Source organism: Anopheles coluzzii, chromosome 2 (genome assembly GCF_943734685.1).
Source record: "Anopheles coluzzii chromosome 2, AcolN3, whole genome shotgun sequence".
In the NCBI taxonomy this organism is placed as follows: Eukaryota; Metazoa; Arthropoda; class Insecta; order Diptera; family Culicidae; genus Anopheles; species Anopheles coluzzii.
In genome coordinates this window covers 123,886,542-123,910,036 of record NC_064670.1, presented here as the reverse complement: position 1 = coordinate 123,910,036, position 23,495 = coordinate 123,886,542, and the positions used below count along the sequence as shown (strand labels likewise).

The window sequence follows — 23,495 nt, the reverse complement described above, 5'->3', positions numbered from 1 at the left end:
TTAAAACGAAATAACAACGAACATTACTCTTTATTGTGTTTGCATTTTTGCTTATTATTATTCTGCTTTGTTTTTGTTGGTTTGAGTCTTTCTTGTCGCTAAATGTGTGTGTGTTTTACTTGCCAATTTTGACTACTGCATACTCCACATACTGCGCGTTACGATGATGCGATTATAGCGAACGAAATCCGTCTCCTCGTCCTGCTGATTTCACCCTCTATCCCATTAGCTGCAGCTTCAACACATTAATACCAAATGTTTTTTCCTCTGCTTCGGTCGCTCTCTCTCTCTCTCTCTCTCTCTTTCGCTCTCTCTACACCTTATCAAGCGTGTTTCGGAGGAGAAGGAAGAAAGCTACCCCGACGACTACTACAGTATGATTTGTTGTTTTAGCGTTTGCGCCCTTTTTTCCTTAATCGATTGATTGGTTTTGTTTGTTTCCTAGAAAATAAATATCATCACAACTTGTTTTTATCGTGTTTAGTTTCAGTTTCGCTCATTCAATCCCCTCCCGCGATCGCTCGCCTCTCGATTCGCCCATAGCAGCTCTCTATTGCGCTCCCACCTGAGCAGGTGAGCAAATCGGCTGGAGGTAAAAGTCAGTGGCTCTTTTTTGTTTGTATCCTACATACCTCCGTCACTGATCGATTTGGCCACTACGATCTAAACTGATCCTTCCGACAGTTTGTTCGACCGTCTTCCGTCTTCTGTTTGCCTAAATTAACAGAGCTGATCTTCATCGAAAGCCAAGCCAGCTCGGTGTACAACACCACTACACTTATCCCGAAAATGACACACATGATATCTCTCCATGCTCCATGATCGCTTCTTTTGTTAATAATTTTGCATTTTCACTCGGCTTTCTCCCCTCACATGACTGACACACACTGACTGACTAATATCTTCAAAAAACTAAACAACTAAGGCTACGTACGTTACGATAAGAAAGATTTAAGCTAAAATATACGATCAGCGAGAAAAGTCGTCTAGAGGGGTTTGCCTTTATAAAAAAAAGTAATAAAATTGAAACTTAAAATCTTCACAGCACCGCCGGCCACAAGGAACAGTTCTTCTTTCTTTTTTTCTTAAACGGAGCTTTGTGGCGCCATTGTGAGTAGGACACACCCATCCACACGCACACACACATAATACACCGATCGGGAGATACTTGTTTTGGTCACACGAATGATCAGTGCTTCCGGTTTCCGTTTAAAAGCTGCTGTCGGAATGATCCAGCTGCTGTACCTCATCCAGCGGCTGCTGCTGTTCCACAGAAAGCCGCTGCTGATGGTGGCTAGGTGATAAGGACGGGTTTAACTTTGACAGATTATTTCCACTGCTGCCGCTGCCGCTGCTGCTGCTGCTGCTACCGCTTTCGACTATTGTCGTTTCCATACAGCTTTTGTTTCGATGCCTAACAGTGCTCGAGGTGGAAGCCGTCGCAGATGTGGACGGTTGGTGATTTAGCTCGGATTTGTTCTTCTCCAAATATCTAAAATATGGAGTAGGAAAAAGGAACCGATCGTTAGTTATGACTCTCCCCTGTCACCATCTTCCATTCAACATATACCTTCTTCGAGCCATCGCTAGCAGTTGCTCCTTGCGGCGTTGCAGAATCTTTTCCCGCTCCTCAGGGCTTTTGGAGAACCGATCCCCCAGCGGGACGGACGTTGCCGATGAAATTTCCTCGACCGTATCGTCCCGCAATAATGCATCGTAATTGCCAAAGATGTTAGTGCCACGTTCCACCTCGTACCCGGCCGGCGAGGACAGTGACGACAGGGACGACGCAGACAGTGAATTCGTAAGCGATCGTGTCGAAAGCTCTCCCGACAGCTCATCATCATCATCGCCATTGTCTCCGTCCATCGATCCACTCATGGCCATCGAGGCAACACTTGCCGCTCCCAGCGTCTCCTCGTCCTCGTCCTCGGGACTGTTCGCGGGGACCTGCAGCCGTCCCTCGAGAATGTTATCGATCGTCACCTCGATCGAGCGCGAAATCTGCAGATCACCGATCAGCACGGAAAGGGGATAGCGGGGAAACATCTCCTGCACGTGGCGGGCCATGTTGCGCACCTGCGACGTATGGTTACCCACAGCGGCCGCCGTAATTGGAAGCGTTTCCGACGGACGCAGCATGCTGTTGATGTGCGTCACTTCGACGGAAAAGTTCGGCAGCCAGGACACGTAGCGCGAGCCGTTGAAGTGGAAGAAGTGATTGTTGGCCGTACGACCACCACCGCCCCCAACCGCACCGTCCTGATCGTCGATGCGGATGTCATCCGGCAGCAGCGGACTGCCCCGTGGACCACCGTTCTGATGCACGCTCAGCCCGAGACGGCAGGTAGGGCAGGAAGTGTCCTGTTCCAGCCAGGACTGTAGACATGAGCTAAAATGTACCGAGCAAAGACGATAGTGTTAAATCATTGCTTTTTGCGCTTGCTCCAAAGCCAACAATCACACTTACTTGTGGAATAAGTGGGCGCACGGTAGCTTTCGAGCCGTTTCCATCTTCTCCCAGCAGATGGCACAGTTGTCCGAGTTTTGCTTCAGATCATCGCTCGACGCCAGCGGGTAGCTCTTCTCCATGTGATTCAGCACCCACAGGTAGTTGCGGTGCTTCTTGATCTTGCGCTGGATCTCGTTCAGCAGGTAGCGCAACTGCATCAATATCACCAAGCTCGCCATCGACAGGAAGATGTTACTCCAGAGCATCATGTGGATGTAGTGCACGAGCTCCACCATCAGGGCGGCCACCTCGAACGTTAGCTCAATGTAGTACGCGACCGGTCCCCGCTTATCCCAGGAGATTGCTGGAAAGGATGAGAAAGCTGCTGCTGTTAGTTTGCTTCTGCGTCGAGAGTTCTTTTTTCAAAACGTCGCGCTACTTACACTCATTTGCGATTCCGCCCTGGCGCATATCGTGCAGGAACATGCCGTAGCGTATTAGCACGTGCAGCGTGCGTATGCTCAGCAGGATACACTGCCAAAGGAGACAAAGAGAGATTGTATTTTATTAGTATATTGTTCTGAAATCTATGAGTATGTTACAAAAAACAATCGTATTCCTCAAAAACGCATTAGCAAGCCCATCATAACACCCCGTCTGACATTGAAAGTGAACGAAACGTAAACAAAACAATCGATCGCTCACACACGGCGACATTTATGACACAATTAAACGATTGTACCTTTTACGCGTGACGCATAGAGCAGTAGGCGCTGAGCGGGGTTCGTCATACGCCCGAAAAGCCGATAGCGCAATACCGATACGCAATTGCTACGCCACAGTCATGGTACCGCACCATACCCATTTAGTGTCATACGATTATCGACTAGCACTGGCGTTGTTCATCAACCACAGCAGCAACAGCAACAGTTTGTATCGCATTGTTTCTTGCGTTTTGGTGGCAAGACTACCCCCTTTGCCGCGTGCACACATGGTGACGCCGATATCATCGCCGACTAATATTGAAAGCACGCACACAAAAACGTGGCCGCGTGCAGAGTGAGTCGCGACAACAGGAGCAGTTTGGGGCCGGTTTGGGGTGCTGGGTTGCGCGAGAGTAATTTTGGTGCGGTTTTGCGCGGCGACACGGCGCACGCGGCATCGTACACTACACAGGGAGACACGTGAGTGCAAAAAAGCGTGGAAACGGCGTTCGATCCGGTCGACGGGAAGAAGGGTTGCAGTAGCAAGCACAGCCCTTTCCGTGGGGGGAGAGAGAGAGAGCTTAAAATTACAACGACCGAGGTAGATCCCAGGGGGGGTAAAAAAACAACATCGGAGCGAGTTAGCACTCGATGACCGTTAAAAGGCTTCATCGATCATTTGCGCCGAAAGCGGCGTTTTAGCAGCGATCATAAAACAAAATCAATCGATCGGAACGACGACTAGAGCAAAAGGGGATGCGTTTTTTTGAAAGTGAAATAATTAAAACTAATTTCAGCAAATGTAGCACCCGAGCCATTGAGGTATTGTCACGCTTCAAAGGGTTTTGCAATTATTTTAAAGTCGCCAGCAGCCCACGTAAAGGTAGTTGGCTCATCCGTTTCTTCTAGTTCTATATGAACGTCCTGACCAACACCATCATTCTAAGGGTACGCACCATTCCTTTCTATTTTTGTTACAAATCCACGCCTAGTGTCACGCTATCAGTAAGTATAGAAAGATTGCAGTAACGAAAATTGCCTTTAAACGCGATCCTTTCAGTGAATCACTCGATCGTATCCAAAATGCAATCGTCCTTAAACACGATTGACTCATCAACCTTACAATCTAATGCGTATGCGCATGTATTAACCACCTGCGTGTGTGTGTGTGTTTCCTTCTCCGTCAGCACGCAATGCAGTTTTCGTTATCATTTTCGTAACAAAAAAAACCCTTTATAGCGCACTGTTAAGCTAAACCAGCCAAACGCACATAAGCCACACTGTTTGTTCTGTCTGGCCAAGAACTGCTTGCGATTGTGTTCTAACCTTTAGGCCACGTTCTAATTACATACTGAAGCACCTCCGCCAATGCATTAGGTGTGATGGCATTATATCCATACACTTCTCCCCCCTTTGCCTTGTCTCCCCCTGCTCCGTCGCACACACACAAACAGTGCCCTCCCCCCCCTCAACGAAGGCAGACAACTGGAGAACTTGAGCTATTTTTAGATCACGGCGCAATGGCAACGGCAATCAATCCATACAAATCGTCTACACCGACCGACGATCGTGGAGAGAAGGCGATCATGTGTGTAATGGTGTGCGGGGTGGCAGTGGTGGTGCCCTCGAAAAGACCCTGCCGTTTTGGAGCGAGGCGGCGCACTCTTCCACCAACTCTACTAGTACGTGATTCATGCGACATCCACCGGTGTTAGCCGTGGTGTGGCACAGCAGTAGAGGGAGGCAAACGATGATCAACAACGCGCACACGCGCAATCGGAATAAATTGAACAATTTGATTCGTGGATAATCGCGAATCGAAATGCGACAACTGCGGGACCCTAAGTGAACGGGTACGAACAACAACGTACGAAGCTGACCTATGGCATGGCCGGTACACACAAGCATTCAACCACAACTCTGTCGCTTGCGGTACACAGTGTGTTTGACGAATTCATTTGCTTCCCTTTTCGCTGCACAAGGGGCGACACCACCACGCCGGGCCTCCAACAAGAAGGTCGCTTCAATGTTTCGAACAATTCCATCAAGCGTTCTTCACCGTCTTCGACTTTTGGCTCCCGCGGGGGGTGTCACGCCGAAAAGGGCCTTCAATTAGCGCACTGTGCGCGATAGCGACAAATACACACCCCGCACACCATACGCGCTCTTTCAAGGCCACCCGAGAAGCTCATTGGTATGTGTCCTTCCCCGTTTTTTTCGCCGTTGTCTGTCACCGTTTCTCACCAGCAGCTCGACTGTACTGACAAACCCGTCACGAAATAAAATAATACGCCCTCCACAATTCTCTGCACTCCCATGAGAGCTCGGCCGGTCAGGCGAATGCGAAAATGAAAGCAATTCTTGAATGCATAATTTCTGCACAAATTGTACGATCATATTGCATTGTCACAGTGTCGGACGACGGACGGACGCAGATGGTCAGACGGCTTCATTGACGATGCAAAAGGTGCAGAAAGCCGCTTCCATATCGTGCCCGGCTCGTCTCGTGGGAATCCGTGTGGCAGGTGTCGGGGGCTAAAAAGATGTATATAAAATTACAAATAAATCACCAAACATGTTACACAAAAGTCTGTAGCCTCAAACAGTCTCCAAATAGATCTGCCACGCCTTTCGGGGGGCAAAAAAAATGGGGAACCTTCTCTATTGTGATTCTAATCTTATCACTTGATCTACAAACCCAAGGTAGAAGTGGGTTTAGTGCCGTGTCAGTAAAGTCCAACACAAGAAAGGAGAACGTGATCGAACGCTGCAGCACGCTCGATGATCCCCCAGCAGCACTTCCAATGGGGTCATGACACAAACGGCGCCGCCAAGCCAAACCTTGCGACAAGAGGTGAATGCATAATGCCTACACGATCATATTCACGACGGTGTTTGAACGAGTGTCTGGAGCTATTGTCTGGCAGTTGGGGCGCGTCTTGTCTCGTCGGAAGGTTCCGCAGCTTCCCCGTTTTTTTTTTTTGTTGTTGCTTCATATGTCCCGATGTCATAAAACTTCCGCATACGAGCAGCACACAACAGATCACCCTGACCGACAACAGTCACTCTCTGCTGCATTGTTTGCCTGGCTTCAAAAGCTCCAGTAACCCACTAACCTATCTCGCGTGTGTGCGCGTGTGTGTGTCTCTCTGTCCTCCGATGACCCGTACCACCACCTCGTCACGGGTCGGTGGGGGGGAGGGACATGTCTGTCAAGGGAAAAGGGCGCTACCACTTCCAATTCAAGGCGGCTCGCGAGGGACGCCTTGTAATTAAGCGCGGCAACGACATATCAACTCACCTCAGCCGCCATGAAGGCGAACGTATTGAAGCCACCGAAGAATACGCCGACACCGATCGAGATCCCCACCATCAGCCCGGACAGGGCGAGGATGGCTACGAGCAGCGAGATCAGCCGGAAGTGGGACCATCCTGGAGTGGTTGGCGAGAAGGAGAGCTGGAACAAACGAACAAAGACAAAGAAAGAATTTAATAACTTGCTTATATCAAGGGGGGGGAGCATAAAGGCCAACGATCTTGACGCACGATCATGGTTGGTGGGTTGGTTGGTTGCTTCAGTTGGCTTTCCAGAACCGTAGTTACTAACTAGATCGTCCACACCGAAGGTATTCTGAGGTAACTTCAGCTTCAACAGCTTCAACCAAGAACAAGTTCAACGGTCGGCTTCATGTTCAAGTGCATTGCACAAGGCCAACGACTCCCGAAGGCAGCAAGAAGCACCAGCCTACACTCACGCACTACCGCACTACGAACCGAACGAAGATTACCCAAGAAATTCTAGCCCCAGCGGAATCGAAAGGCCAACCAAAATGGAACGCGACAGGGCATGACCATCTCGTAGTTCAAGCTTTTCATCACGCACACGGTGGTTCTGGGTGACTGGATTACTGATACCGGTCCCTAGCCAATGTCTAGCATATTACACAGCCAATAATGTACCCTTTCCTTCTACAGAGCGAGCAACGCCATTCTAGCGTCACGTTGTACAAAAAAGGCTACGATTTCCCTTCCGACGGCTGTTTCACTTGATGCTTCAACTAAAGCGCTACCGGTTATTGCATTGCGAAACCGGTATAGATTGTCTACGTCAATGCAGGCTTATAAGGTTGATTCGAACTGCACGCTAACGAACGCACGAAGGAGCTGGAGACATGCAGTGAGTAAATTGCAATTAATGCTCCAATTGGAGAAGGGATTCAAATATCATCCACCGGAGTTAACCTTTCCCGAGCATCGAATTGTGTCCTTCTTTGTGGCTAATTAAATTCCCTCATTTACTTCCGTTTTATGTAATAAGTTTCATACATTACAGATCCTTTAGCTTTCTTCTATCTCCTTCTCCTGTGAATCCAAACGCCAAGGCAAATCTCCTCCAGCTCACTGCTATAACTCAGTGACAGTGATCAATTGATCGCAACACCCCGCCGTAACTACGGCCTGATGCAAAATTAGCTGCATCATAGCCCGGCACTGCTAAAGTGGCTCTCCACAGACGATGCATGAGGGAGAGCGCACATGACGGAGATGATGATAACTCAACGTCGATGCAGGCGAAGGCGCTCTAGAACGCGCGCTAACCTTGCTCCAAGGCTAATGGACGGTGGAGAGCGTGGTCGGGCACGCAAACCACGGCTAAACGGTGAAGATACACATCAGCCGTGTACCCCAGTGCCGCAACCACCGCCGTGACAAGTGTATTGGTTCTAATCGATAAATCGCCGCTCAACGCAACAACGACCCCCTCCTCCTTGCTCAATACGTAAGTCCACCTTCGCCAGGGGAAGAGCTGTCACTGGCACTGGCCGCTCCCTCTAGCCACCAGCTCAACTCCCCATAATGTCAACGACGACGATGATATTGAGCTTGTTATGTCATACAACACAGAACCTTTCCTATCATCGTTGATCGATTCTCGCGAGGCGAAGGTTCTTGGCCAATCCAGGGGAGTGGGCGGTGGACGGTGGACGTCGTCGTTACAATATATGCACGACAAGAAATAAACCAACCCAGCGAGGTAGCCTGTTGGCTACCTGTTGCCAACGAACCACACACCTCCATACACCGGTTTCGTAGGAAATTACGTGCCCTGGTAAAAGGGCCCCAGCCGTATGTCTCCCCCTACAAACTTGACAAACTTTGATGTCCTTCGCTTCGCACCATCGAAAGCATCGATATATTTAGAATGTAATTCACTTCGCCAATGGCAGAGCCATTCGACCAACTGGAAACGTTTAAGCTTGAAAAACAAGTACCGAGACGCACTGCCGTAGCCGTAATTGATACCAGTTCTTCCAAAAATGGGCTACAGGAAAACGACGCCTTTCAAACTGTAGCGAGCGCACACACAGACACACAGACTGCATTCACCACCGCCGAATGCAGTGAAGGTTCTGGAACAATCGAGCCACCACCACCACGCATTTTACATTTTTGGCAACAAGCAAACAACACACGCAAACCATCAATCAAATAAATAGTAAAGAGATTCATTAAATTCAATTAGACGAAAATAGCTCCCATGCGACACACGGTTCCTCAGCTGTGGCTTAACATTTCCCTTCGGAAAAGTTCTTGCATCAGAGCGGTACGTACGTCACAACACCTTGTCCAAGGGGGAAGTGGGGATATGCAAGAAGCCATTTGTTACGGTATGTTATCGGTGTGTTATTTTTACCACACCGAGTTCCGCAAGACACTCTCCTAATGCCTACATACCTTCGAGCAATTCCTCACCAAATCCAGCGATTAACTTTACATGGCTGCGTCTAATTTGCTTCCCTCCATTCGCACGTACACCTAACCCCTTTATCAGACCGAGATGCAACACTGCACTCCTCCTCCTCCTCCTCCTCCAGGGCATGCACGCCGCCATTGTGACAGGGGTAAAGTAGTAGGTGTCACGAGGTTGAGAGTACTCAAACGAAATGAATGAACGCAATTGGGTACTAGGCATTGTATGCTAATGTTGCAAGACGTTCAGGGGCCACCCAGTTTCACACGATCGACGTCGGACGGACGTCATCAGTCGCTTTGCTGTCAATGATTCAAGTGTGTGAACGACTAAGGTTCTACTGCCTACTTCATGCACACAGCACAGAGCACATTCTTGGCATATGTCAACTCTTTGTAGCTAACCTGTGTACAGCATACACTTCAAGAAACCATTGTTTGGCTTTCCAAATTGCAACGGAAAGCCATTGCTTTACGATCATAATATTTGCATCAGCCTGCAGCAGGACATCAGTGACCCCATCAGTCTCGCTTAATTCAAGTATCTGAAGAAAGTGAAAGTGAGCCTTCCATATAATTTTTTGCATGCAAACGTGCTGTAGGAGTAAGGAAAAAAGCGATCAATGCATGCGTGAATTACACACACAAAAAACCCCGGTACTGTGTCGTCGATGAAGTAAAAAAACCCCTCCGTGTAAGCACTTATTTAGCGACAACATAAACAAAAACACACACACGAGATCCTGCGTGTACACCCGGCCCAATCATCATCATCAAGCACCACACACTGTCCCCAATCAAGGTGATCGTTCAGCAGACGAGAGTGAAGTAAAGAAGAAGGAAAAAAAAACACCTCGATTACTTAACACTAATAATGTGCACTCTCCGTACGCGAAAGTACACCCCCTCCCCTTGGAGCCTTCCAGAAACACGCTGACGCCACAAGTACACTCTTGGTCAATTCAAGCGCTCGATCACTTTGGGCGCACTCACTTTGCGCACTTTCTTCTGGACGTGTTGGTGCGTGTTGCTGGGCTGGTGGTGGTGGTTGTTGCTGATCCCGGGTCCTGCTCGCTGCGGGGACACACACTCTTTCGTTGTGGTGTGCGCATGATTACGTCTCAACTATCTGGCGGCTCTGGTGCTCTGCTTGATAGGTAAAGTGAGCGTTATTTAACGTGCGCAGCAATTGAAGTACCAACCCCTGGTACCACCCTTCCCGACCCTATTGCGGACACATTTGGTCACTTTCTAATCGCTCAGCTTCTCGCTAACGGATCCCAGCAACTTCGTCCGCACGCGTAATGAGACTAACGACAACAACAACAAAAAAACACCTCTCGATCAACGATCTCATCTCTAAGCAAAAACGGTTCAGCGCAGGAGAAACTTTCGCTTATTCCACTTAATTTTGTGCGCTGAATACCTTTTTTGTGCCGAATAAACTAGTTCCCCGGGGCCATTAATCGCTGCAGGAAGTGGTGTTCGCTTGTGGAAGATAAAACCCATGCTGCATCGTGTCTAAAGCAAAAACACAAAACAGCCAAATGGTTGAAAAACACCCAGACCCGATAGAGACAAACAGGCACGACAAACATTCGTCCCTTTTAGGTAAATATTTAGGAAGTGATTCTTATCGCCCGCCCCAAAACGAACCGACCAACCAAGTCGTCACGTAAAGCACCGCGCCGTTGCCGTTACCGCGTTGCGTCGTCTTGAAGGAGGGTGGCGGTGATTAATGTGTACGTGCGCAAAGGTTCGACGCGTCATTCGATATTGCTATTTGCGACCATCCTTTTCATTAACCCCCAGCGCACCCCGCCGTTGGAGAATGATACTTACATACTCGAACCGATCTTTGCTGAGCTGTGACAGCAGGTGTAGGAATCCGAGTGCCGAGAACCACGACACCCACAGTATGACCTGTAATGGTACGATGGGGTGGAAAGAAGAGAGTAGGAATTAGTTGAAAGTAAAAAGGTAATGGGAAACACATCAAGCGATCATCATCATCATCAACAGGCGCACTTCTGCCCGGGAGGAGTTCATATGTCAGGGACGCCGCGTAAGGGCTGATCGTAAGTACTTACCTCGTACAAATACTGCACATTCACGACGCCAAAGACGAAGATAAACTTGTAGAAGATAAAGTTCCAAAACTTGTCCTTCATGTGCTGTAATGAGCAAAGCAACAAAAAAAGAACGAAACAAATATTGATTACAAACACATGAATCATTTGGGGAGAATTTTCTAGAGAAACCGGTAGATCCATCCGCTTTTGCCCGTCCTTTGTTGCGTCAACAATGCCACAGATGTTAAAAAAGAAAACAAACTTTCCTTTGCGAAACGAAACACACACACAGACGGGGCAGCTTCAAAACAAACGACGAAAAATGTCACCCAATCATATTTGCGGCGATATCACAACGCGGCGACAGAATAGCCAAACGGGCTAAGAGAGCTCAACATTTTGAGCGCCAGTGTGTTTGGTGTACAGCAAAAAGAAGAAAAATAAACAACAAAACTGCCCAGCAACGACGACAGCCATGCAGCGCAGCAGAGCACTCGGAGCAGTGATCGCAAATTAAGACAACGACGTTAAATATTAATCGCTTCGCAAAGTCTCATGATAAGAAGACAACACAAATGCTTCGAAATGTCGGAGGCAATAATTAAGCAGCTCCGTTCTAAAACTCTGCACTGGTAGCTCAGCCAGATCAATTGATCAGTTTATCTTTCACAACCTTTTGGCTGCCTTTTTGAGCGATGCCATTTGTCTATTCTTGATCCACATAAATCTCCAACGAAGCACGAAACCTCGCGGATGGCGTAATCATTACCAAAAAAAGCCAAACTTCATCCTGTTTTATATATATCTATCGTCTGTACACACACAGTAAGACAACCGGTTTTGCCATCCGCTTGGCTCTCGATCGGATTAAAAAAAGGCGGGGGGAAACTCTCATTTCCGTTCGATGCTTACTTGGCCGGGCTAGTCCTGTTCTCAATGAAGACATTTTGATGTTGGTTGGAACAACGCTACACTTCCTAAGCAACCCCGACATCGACAGGAGTCAAAGGTTGCCCCTCGGGCTTTGACTTAGCGAAAGCGATCGCTTTCAATTTACGCCAGCGCGCACGCGCGATCGCAACCAGTCTGACACGATCGCCAAGGTCAATTTCAAAGAATGTTCACCTTTGCCGCTAAGAATCTAAGTAGAAAACACCTCCTTACACACCCTCCTCTTGTTTCGTTTCAAGCCAAGAGGAGAGGGTAGACAATCTTAAACTCACACACCCCAGGATCGATTGCATTATCCTTCACCGGTTGTGACCGACGGGGCAAGTCAGAAAATACACCACACAAAAAATAACAGTTAATCTAGGCTAATGGTAGGTCTTGAGGCACCGCATATTCGCTCAGCTCCGAGCGGACATACCGGTGAGCTGCCCAGAGTTGCCCACGTTTGACACCAGACACAGACACACAGACAAGCCACGCCGTTTCTCGCTGCACTCCCCAATCATAATTCGCATAATTATGCTGCTGTCGCTGCTGCGTTACCGAACCGATCGAAGGTCGCGGCGCCGCCGTCCATAAGCAAACACATCCTTCACGCGATCGTGCCCTTTTCCTTACCTGCTGTTCGGATATCCGCAGCTCACCGAAGACGAACTTCTGTATCGATTTGCCGAGCAGTATCAGGCAGCAGTACGCGGTGTTGATTAACGTCTGCAGAGAGCGAGCGCGATCCGGTTCCAGTCCAGTTCCATCGATCGAACGTGCGGTGATGACGGTGATCCGGTAAGGCGTGAAAGAGAAATACGAGAAAAAGAGAGAACATTAGAACAACAATTATCTATCGAAGTTGATCAGCAAACACGCGGTAACGTTCGCCACCAAACGTTGCTCTTCTAGCGAGAAAAGTCAGAGTTGTCGTGTGAAGTAGTCAAAGCCATGTCTGGATCGTTGTTCGTGGCGTCAACGGCGAAAGTGAAAGTCGTTGCGAAAGTTTCAAATTTATCCCAAAAAAAAACAACTATAAATATATTGTGGGGAAGGCTATAACTTGCTAATTTCCTACCCTTTATCCCGCGCTTTCCACAATTTAACACGGCCTTTCACCAGGAATCGGCGAGGGTAACTGCAGGTAACTGCAAAAAATCGCGAAATAAAACACCTAAATATTCACACAACTGCTCTTCTGTTCCTAATACCTTATACATCCATCGGAACGTGCTAGATGGTAGGAGAGAAAACGCCACAAAGAACAAAAACCAACCTCAGCTTTGGAATCGATGACAACACTGGTCATCATCTGGTCGTGCCTTACACCCGAAAGCGGATCATCACGTAACATATTCCGCACGGAAACGAATCCAGTCCTGCCGAGCGGTGCTTTGCGTAGTATGTATATATGGATGCATAATTTTACGCCGTTGCGTAAGTCCCATCCGATCCGATCGGCGGGAATCGGCAGGCCGATGAACCTTCCCGATGTGCGCCTAACCAGTTGGCTGGCTGGCTGCTTCTTGCGGGATCATCTTGTGCATCCCATGCCACGAGCGATGAACGATCTCTAACGGAACTATCGAGGCGGAAAGTAGCATCTTAAGTAGATTGTTTTACCGGCTCTTGCTTCCAAAATGCTGATAAGAACCGTAACATTAAGCCACACTGTTAAAACATTAAGCAATTCTATTGCATTCGTTGAATAATTCATATGTTTCGTGTAGCAATGGTAGTGGATATTGGTACTTCTTCTATCACCATAAAACTATAATGGCTTTAGAACGCGTAAAAGAACAATCCGCTCTGTTGAGCCTCTCCATCGTACTTGCGTTAAAATTCCAGAATCATTATGGCACCTCGCTGTGCTGAATTGGAAACAAGGCCAATGGCACCGGTCGCGGGTGTATCGTGAACATGCGAACGCACGCCCGAAACCTCGATACGCTCTAATGCACCCACCAACCGTATTCCGTCCGTCAGTCAGGCAGCTCACCTGACCGGAGAATAGCTTAATGACAGGAATGGTACACAACACGGTTGGAAGCTCCACCTTCGCCAGTGGCTAAGCAATAAGTCAAATTCAGACACGCTCAAACGATAAATAAGCTCCAAATTCCTGTGGCTTCCACAGCCAACCAACCCACCGCTGTGCTGGGGTGTCAAGGCTGCCACTGTCTGGCATATGATGTTTTAGATGATGAAATCTGACCGCAACCTATAAAGAACAACCTATTGTTTGCGAGCTGGAGGCGAACCAGCGAGCGCACCTACTCTTTGCGGCGATGGAATAATCATAAAACCCCTGCGATCGAGTAGCACCAGGCGGCAAGTCATACTTGTGTTGAGTAGTGAAGTGGATACAGATCACTTTTATCGAGTCATTAATCTACAGGCGGGTAAAAACCCACCAATATCCCGGAAAACGTTCCTTTCACATTGACTCGTTCTATGCTAATGATCTCATACAAGATCGGTAAGTCCAAGATCCCAACTATTCCCCCGTACGATCGAGCTCGAGTACCTCCGGCTAACAGTCTCGATCACCATCACAGTGGATGAAATAAACGATCACCATGCATAAAACATGCGAAACCTGCGGCAAAACGTCTCCTTCCAATACATAACATGTCATGACAAAACGTTTGCTGCTAACGCGCTAGGAGATTGTCGCCGGCTCAAGCCCCACACACTGTCGGCCTTGAGATCATCTGCGTTTTGGAGGCACATCCCAGCGCAGATCTACCGGTTGAACTTGACAGTGAAATGCTACTTTACCTCCAACAGATACCACTGACCAAGGCAGCTGGCAGGTGGGACGACTCAACACCCTCTATCGGTATCGCCCGCAAGCCCCTGTGACGCTACTCGGTAGCGTGACAGGAAGTTTGGCTGATCCAATTAGAAGGCCCAAGTACGCGTAACGTTCACGCTGGTACACCTCGAAAGCCCAATTGAATCCAGCGGTAAGTAGCAAACACTCCAACGGTTCCCTCAAGAGTGGTGCTTTGGCTATTCTATTCTCCTTCCAATACTTCACTCACTTAACGATTCACGATATGTTTTAAAGCTCCAATCAGCTGAACCCACCGGCGTCCGGCTAGATCATTTTCTGCTGCCCGTCGTCTCGGCTCGAGTGAGAGGAATAAGTTAAAACACCAGCAAATCGTCAAGCGGGTGTCCTCTTCGGCTACGACCAGCCAGCCCCCCCCGTTTCTCGCCAAGGTCACCAAACTACTTCACTTTTTGCTAGCACTTTGCGTCTTTCTTTCCTTTTTCTTCTGTCCAATCGTCCCCAGTTCGGCTAAAAAAACAACAACCGACACACCAAATAACAAACTCGTTTGTCCATGGATTGCGGAAATCGGATTCCGTTCGGGCGGCCCTCTCCTCTTGGCTTGTGTGCGTGTGTGTGCCAAAGCTAAACACACCCGGCTTCCCCAATAACGAGCCGAAGAGCCGTGGTCGTGTGCCGGCGTACCTTCGTGGGTATTGTGTCATCGTAGAACGAAGGCATTCTTGCAGCAGTCAGCCATTCGAATGCTATGTCAACTAAATGCTCTACAAATAAGCGCAACGTTAAGCAAATAGAGCGGGAGACTGGGGCCCGCACGGTGCTCACTTACCCAAATGCAAAATGGTTCCGTCGCCATAAACGATGCCGTATCCTTCAGGTACGCGCCGAGCGATCGCGTATCGTTGCCCACCACCAGCCACCGCTCGTCCCCTTCCTCCACTTCCCGGGCGTCGTCCTCGTCTGGTGCATCGCTGCCGCCCCCTTGCAGCATTTGGCGCAGGTCGGACAGATCGGCGGCCGCTAATATTTTCTCCTCGAGCGTGTCGATCTCCTTCACCGACAGCAAGGAGGCGGCACTGGCGCCTCCTACCTCTCCCAGCTTACCCCCGGCACCCTCTACCGCACCGTCGATCACACCGGCCGGTCCTCCAGCGGTGCTGGCGGCGCTCGTGGCTGTGTTTGCTGCTGTGGACGCCGTTCCACCCGCCGTGGGTACCGTTCCGCCCGTCGTGCTGCTGGTGATGTTTGTGTGTTGCCTCCAGTTTGGATCACTGGTCATGGCCAGTGCGTAGTAGAGGCAGGCGGACATCAGCAGTACCGTGACGCTGGTGTAAACCCGCACCGAGGGCAACGGTACGGATCCGTTCAATGCAACCGGCATGGTGGTGTGTTTGAGATCGGAGTTTGGATTCCTAGCACTGGATGCTGTCGCAGGATCAGTTTGTTCTGGACGTAACGGTCGGATGCTATCTTTCTCTTTCTCTTTTCAGTCCATTTATGTAGATTCTTCTGCAGCGATCGCTTTCAAAAATTGCTTGCTCTTCCACGTTTCTTGTTCAGTGCTAAAATAAAACAAAAGTTAAAAACAAACTCATTAGTAAAACGTCAATACTATGCAGCTTCGCTGAAAAGGATAACAATAATTAAGAAAAATGTGTCCTTCATTCCGCAATACTGGCGCGCGCTGCTTTCCGCGTGTGATTTGATGCGATTGACAGGTGGCGCCTCCCGAGAGGGATAGTGGACATTGATTTATTGGAAACCAATAGGGGACACTACAATCCCGGGAGGAGCAGGTGCGGACGGACGAGGATGCGATTGACAATCGCATTGATAAATCGTCGCTCCCCCATAACAAGGTCCCATCCGGCGACACAAGGCCAGGCCGCCAGCGCGCGCCGATCTCCTTTCTGTCTTTCGCTCGTTCGATTATTTTTGGGGTGGCATTTGGACAGAGGTTCATCTGGCCTCCCTCCCCCGGGCAAACCGGTTTGGGATTTTCCGCTCAAAAAACCTCGATAAGAAGGTTTGTTTTAATAATTTATCAAAATGTCACACGCACACACTTCTTTTCGTCCAACTTACTATAAAGGACAAGAATTTTGGCCACTCTCCCTGCCGCAATGGTGCTGCTGAACAGTGAGCATGATTTATGAATATTGATTATTTCGAAGCGAGAATCATTTTTCGCCTGTTTTGAGGTCAAACTTTTTTGTTTCTCCCCTCTCCGACGCTCTAAAACAGCAGAGAAAAAGGTATTATTCCCGCAAAATAATATGTCCCTGGATGGTCGGCGTGACGATGGCGAGCAGCAGTTTCGCGACCGTTCCAGTGCAATAAAGTCCGAAGACGACGACGACGATTGAAGGTTAGCAGCGATTAGACGATTAGAGGCGTAAAAAGAAACATCTTTTCCTTTTCTTATAACAAAATGTTTAACACCTTGACCTTCTCATCCACCCACACGAACGCAAAAGTGGAGCTCCTTCAACTGATTCCAAAATCGGGGCCACTGTCGTTCAATTTCGATGTGCCCCCGTAGATAAGCCTTATCGATCCTGATCCATCGCACTAATGATCTAACCGCTTTGGCAACAGGTCCTAACCGATTGTTAAGTGCCCCTGTTTAGAGCGCCGTTAGTCGGCAGAGGGTTTTGATTAATCTTTTCCTTTTTCGAGCGCTTGGCAATGGTGGACTTAACAGCATAACGGGAGATAAGTTTGTTTGCTTACCAAGCAGTGACAATTGGCCGTCAACAAACCCTAGCTTAAGGCTAAACTAATGCCATCGGGGTAAATGGATCAACAAAGGGTCTTATGACAAGATCTACCTCAAGTGGGCGAGTAATTTCAAACGAAACAATTATCATCCTGTCCCTGCAATCCAGTTGTGGATTAATTTACTCACTTCCACCGCTCCACCAAGCACCAACAGCACGATAAGCCTGGCCCCTGCTCAGCCCAAATGTCAAACAAATCCCCCATCTCCAGAGCAAGCAGCTACATAAATACCGGAAGATTAGAATGCTTTTAAATACGTAATTCTTGAAAAACAAACTCACCCCAACGCCCCCAAACTGCTCCTACTATCAGAACAACTGAACAACAACAATCACGGGACGGATTCTTCTTCACTGCTGTTTTTGTGCTGGATCCATCCATCGATTACAGAGTAAATATTTTCCAACCGCACACTCAAACAAACATAGTATTATTCCCCTATCTATCTGCCGGTAGTGCTTGCTGCCCGCGGACCACCTCCATCGTGGGGGTGGGTGTGGATGGTTCCTGTTTATACAAGCGCGTCTCCCACCCACGAAGGACACACGAGAAGCGCGCGCGCCCCTGGTCTCTAAACCCATGGGGCGTAGCAGAAGTTTACCCGTTTGGAAGCGTTCCATTAGGTTGCGTCGTCGTTACGCCGTGTTGCTTCTTCTATAAACAAATCGTTCTTTTCTGCCTTCCAACGCAAGTGACAAGTGTGTTGTTCTTCCAGGACGACGCTCCAATGCATTACTTGAACAATCGCGAACCATGTGTGGACTTCTGTGGGACCTTCTTCCTTCTACACTCGTTTACTACGCCTTTTGAGCTAACAACAGTCTAAGAAATGTGCGCCATTTTTTTCGTCTTCATCACTAACAAAGGTGAATGAAATGGTGTGACCGAAAGCAACCGCTCCCTACACAGGCCTTCCTCGTCTTTCGGCCTACTGTGCGCAACTAAATTTAGCACATCGATGATCGCGGCGAGCTAGTGTGTTGTGTGGTACACCGAGCACAAAATTGCGCATAATTTTGACCCGAGGAGAAAGCAAACAAAGCAGCCGGGATAGAATTGGTATCCCAGAGATGGTAAACGGGACACACACCAACACCTGGGAAGCTACTACAGGGGCATTCATGTAGCAAAGTAAGCGCGGATTGTTGCAAAACGTTTCATTCAACGAAATAGGTCCACCAAAGCTCTTCCCTGCCATCAATCAGGTGATGCAGGGTTTCTCAGTTCATCTCAAGCCGTTTGGGGGGCTTCTTTTCTTGTCAATAACTTCAAGTTGCAAACCACTTTCTTCAGACAACCACTGTCGTTTCACGCGCAACGAAGCCGCACATCAAGTAGAAGTGAAGGTCAGGTTCAGCAGCGATTCGTAAACTCGAATTCATTAACCCGACAATACTTGGCATAATGCGCAGCGCTGTTTGCTACACAAAATCATGACATAATTATGACCGTGCTGAAAAGGTTCAAATTTTCCGCACGCTCGCACACGCATACCATCATCATTCGAGAAAAGGATAAACAATTGCAGTCAAAACAAAACACAGCCCTCGTTTGGGTGGGTTAGAGGAGCTTGATAGAGGAATGCTCTTAGTGTCGCCTGCAGTAACTTCTTCCACTACAAAGTTGTCAACTGTGTCAACATGACACAGAGTGACGAAACGATTTCCACAATTACTGTGTCGATAAATAATCATCCCGCAATTAAAGGAGCGCCAGACAAAAGGAGAGCTGACGAATGCGGGTTGCAAAAAATGATGCCAGAAAATTGGCAAATTAAAATCAATTTTCACAACCACGCGCTGAACCACCAGACCAGCCAACCCGTGCTTAACCCGTGTAGGCGCCATGTCGGGTAGGATGATCACGTAACCACTCTCGGTAGTCCTCGAACTGACTTTCTTCCGGGACATGGGTGACTTGAACCGGTCCGGCGCGGTTACAGCGCGCTTGAGGAAGAGAGGTTAGGAGCTACGCCGGCAAAAGGGCAGATAATTGCGTAGCCCTTCGTGGCTCCAACCGGTATAGAAACCGGTTTCAGTATCCCTCGAAGCAGCAGCAGCCGTCGAGAGGTTGTGGCTGTCTTGTGTCTTTTTGCATCGATTGAGTTTCAGCGGATTGTGTACAACCCACTCCCCCATGGTGTATGATGTATTCTGACGAGCCACGAAGGCGACACTGGGCGACGATCTTGCTCTCTCCCCTACGGAAGGAAGATATCAGTTGTCACGGACTTTAAAACCCCCCCATCCCAACCAAGATAAGATAAATACAACCAGGTCAATTAGAAGCTCCACACCACTTGTAACAACTCCGCAGACGGCAAACGTTTGGTTACAACGCCAACAAGGGGCCCATTCCACTCCTCTCCTCTCAACCTCCGCCACAACAAAAGAGTGTAAACAACGCTTCTTATCATCTTCGCTCTCGTTCGCTGATAAGAGCGGATCGTTTGTTGCGCACAAAACCGCAAAGCCATTCACTCGAAAAGAGGGGAGCAGGGGTTCGAGGGGGGTAGGAAGGTCTTTTAAATGCGCTCACCGTCCCGCGATGATATAGCCGTGTTCCGGAAAATATTTTTCCCTCACCTGCTGCTAATAAAAGAAGAGGACGGAAAACTTGCTGCTGCTGCTGCTGCTGCTGCTGCTGCTGCACACACCTTCACGGACGTGCTAAAATGTGAAACAGTCACCGTGGGCAAAGTAAAGTGGACACTGTTACAAATATTTGTGACATACTTCCTGGTAAAGGTAGTAAGTGGGAAAGCAAACCCAGACTTTTGTTATTACCGAGGTTGTAGTACGGAGCTGGGTAACGGTGATTCTGATGTCTGATGTCTCTGGATCAGGTCTTGCGTAAAAGTACGTTGCCATAGCAGTGGAATCTTCCAACATTCTTAAGATGCTCAACAACGATCTGATGCTTAATTCGACGACTTCTACAGAACTGGAACTTGGATCTTCTTCGTCTTCTTCTTTGGCACAACAACCGTTATCGGTCAAGTCCTACAGGTGCCACTAGTAGGCTTGGCTTTCAGTGACTTATTGTTTATCCATAGCAGTATAATCAGTCCTACGTATGGGGGCACGGTCCATTCGGGGCTTCAACCCATCACGGATCTTGGATCAAATCTTGTAAATACCAGAGGCCCCGAGTGTGCAGTACGAAACTCGTGGAAGATATGAACATCCAAAAGGAGAAACATTGAAGATATGAAGGATCATATATGAATCTTTGAGATGTAGGATGACACCAACATGAAAAGAATTTCTTGAAATCAGAACTATTCTCTGGACACATGTCGGGACATATTCTGAACATCTGTTTGCAGTATGCCATGAAATACCTAAAACCTACCCCAAATGACATCCAACGTCACGCAACTCCAACGCTTGCTTCAACTTCAACGTCAGTCAAGATGCAATTCCAAATCTTCAACATTTCCTTCCAGCTACCAATTCTTTAAAAACATGGTTAAGTTCCTTCCATTCCGAGGGTTTCAAGACGATTCAAAAGATCGATATGTCCCAAGAACACAATTTGATATGCCTATTGAATAATTTGTAACTGCGACATATACTCCAAAATGGTGAAGAACATTAAACATTGCTTCATCATCAATCCACCCATGGTGTACACACCTTATCTAACACATCCCCCCGGTTCGTCGTCCTAGAAAACTTTAATCAACACACAGCAGATGACCGATAAGCAATACAGCAAGTGACTGCCCCGTTCCCCCGCCCGCACTCTCACTTACCTACTTCAACCGCGCCGCGCCGTTCGATCTCTTTCTCTTCCTTCCACACCCGGTCCCGGACACTCTCACACACACACACACTGCGCTGATGAGACAAACAGCTGCAAACCCCCCGGCAGCCCGTCGTCCGCGGTGGCGTTACTAATCACACCCGGTGTTTTGCTTCCGTTTTAGCCGCGCTCGACGACGGAATAACCTACTTTTGCTCAAACACACTCACACACACAAAACCGATTGAAAATTTTACACACTTTTTCACCGGCTGCTTCGCGCAACGGTAATGCGGTAACTTGAGATGGGAATAAGAAATCAAATAAATAACAGACTCATGGCGTTCAGTACCCCGTTCGTACAGATCGCTGATGCTCTATTTTTCTGCTCCTTTCCCTCACTGTTTTGTTCAGTTAGTTTCACCCGGCAGTGGTGCCTTTGTTCGGACATTCCTTCCTTTCCACCGTGTGTTTGATGATCGCACCTGAAATGCACCTTTTCTCCCTTTTAGTAGGCTGTGATCTGTGTGTGTGTATAAAAGTGGTGTAGTGTCCCCTCCGATTTTTCTTCCTTTCTTCGCAGCACACGGAACTTTTCTCGTTCTTTTCTTCGATATTTCTCAACCCAAAAACGGCCAACTTTCACTGCACTGCGCACCCAGCAGCAGCAGCAGCAGTAGTGGTGGTGGTGGTTGCTGTTGTTCCCGTTGTCGGTGACACAATGATGCACCCATTTTCATCTGCCGCCGTGGGGAATCGACAACGGCGACGACCAAGACGACATCAACCACCACTACCACCACTGCTTCGCTTCAATAATACACAAATACACACACACACACATGCAGGCTATACACCTTCTTACGGGCGGGTTGACGAGAATTGGTTAAGAAAGGAAGGAAAAACGCCACTTTACATTCTTCCCGCTGGCGTAAGGGAATGCACCTTTTCCTCCGTTCCTTATCAAGTGACACTTTTATCACAACCACTTGGATCGGCTTTTTGCATTGTGCAATAGGTGTCATTGTCCACCATCATCCACCCACCCCGGGGAGGGAGGGGGGAACAACCCATTCATACCTTCTACCGCAACATGACGGGTTTTCCTTTTCTTTTTTTACAAACACACACACACACACAATCGATATCGAAAATACTCGACTCACACACAAACACACACACACATACAGAACAACAAACACCTGGGAGACGAAGCGAGAAAACGGCGAACGGTCGACGAACACACACTTAGGACAGTGGAAAAGGCGATTCGTCCTCGAACAGAAATAGAACACACCGTCGAAGATTGTGTATTTTGTATGCTACTACCGCGGCACTACTACCAGCCTGCGTCTAGGCTACGTCAGCGTGTGTAAAGTGTCCATATTTCACCACTTCAAGCACACACCGAGTGTGTTTCCTCGCCCGAGTTCTATCAGACAAATAGAAAAGAGAGCATCCCCCGTGAATCTCCCCGTTCCCCCGCCTACTAATGTGTATACACTCTGTGCCTTCTAAAACACGCGCACCAACACAATGCAATCTGCAGCTGTGTGCCTACTGCTGCTGCTGTGGCAAATTTCTTCCCAACAAACAACTACCCCCTGAACCGAACTGAGATGATTGCGTTGCAGCTGCTGCTGCTGCTGCTGCTGCTTGCCCGATGGCAAACACAAATAAAGATCATCTGACTCCCCCACACACACACACACACACACACACACACATGTACGAACGCACGCACGCAAGCACACACTACTCACTTCCGGCAGAAAAATGCGACGGCTACGAAGTTGTGCAAAATAATATTACACTGTCGCAAGCACTACTGCACTTGTCTTTCTCACTTTCTGTATTTCCGTAGAGCAAATTGCACACGCGTGTACACCCGGCTGCTGCTGCTGCTGCTGCTGTTGTTGCGACCGACGACTACGACGGCGACGAAAGGTATATCTTCGCGTACACTGTTTCGCGAACAAACAATCACAACAATGCGCGAGCGCTGCCCAAAAGGTAACGGTATCGAAGGGGGGAGGCGATCACGTGGCCAGGTCGGCTCGCAGCGTCGTGCACTGACAGTGGAGCGTTCGTTTGACAGTAATGGGACGGGGACAGTTTTGACAGCAGTCGTTTTGTTGTGTTTGTTTTTTTTCGCTTTGCGGTGGAGAAGCGGGAAATGCAAATAATCATATAATTTTTATTCCCATACAAAAGACACAATGAGTAAGAGTAAAAAAGGAAAGCATACTCAA

General features: G+C 48.5%; 1 protein-coding gene across 6 annotated transcripts; it reads right to left on the bottom strand.

Annotated features, from left to right (window-relative positions):
• On the bottom strand, nucleotides 1-23,262 carry LOC120948260 (E3 ubiquitin-protein ligase AMFR-like). Of its 6 annotated transcripts, XR_005750938.2 has the most exons (12): nucleotides 23,007-23,262; nucleotides 21,254-21,542; nucleotides 15,545-16,277; nucleotides 12,549-12,641; nucleotides 10,998-11,081; nucleotides 10,750-10,830; nucleotides 6,458-6,613; nucleotides 2,896-2,986; nucleotides 2,471-2,834; nucleotides 1,571-2,392; nucleotides 633-1,492; nucleotides 1-441 (listed from the first exon to the last, which is right to left on the bottom strand). XR_005750938.2 is itself a non-coding variant. In XM_040364396.2 (11 exons), the coding sequence occupies exons 3-11, from the start codon at nucleotides 16,094-16,096 to the stop codon at nucleotides 1,210-1,212; spliced, it is 2,526 nt and encodes an 841-aa protein (XP_040220330.2). In that variant the 5' UTR covers nucleotides 16,097-16,277; nucleotides 21,254-21,542; nucleotides 23,007-23,262; the 3' UTR covers nucleotides 1-1,209. The 6 variants fall into 6 exon arrangements, 5 of the variants coding, with proteins under 5 accessions (XP_040220330.2, XP_040220331.2, XP_040220334.2 ...); XM_040364396.2 differs by having other exon boundaries at nucleotides 1-1,492; XM_040364397.2 differs by having other exon boundaries at nucleotides 1-1,492; nucleotides 23,091-23,262.
• Between the last annotated feature and the right edge of the window lie 233 nt (nucleotides 23,263-23,495).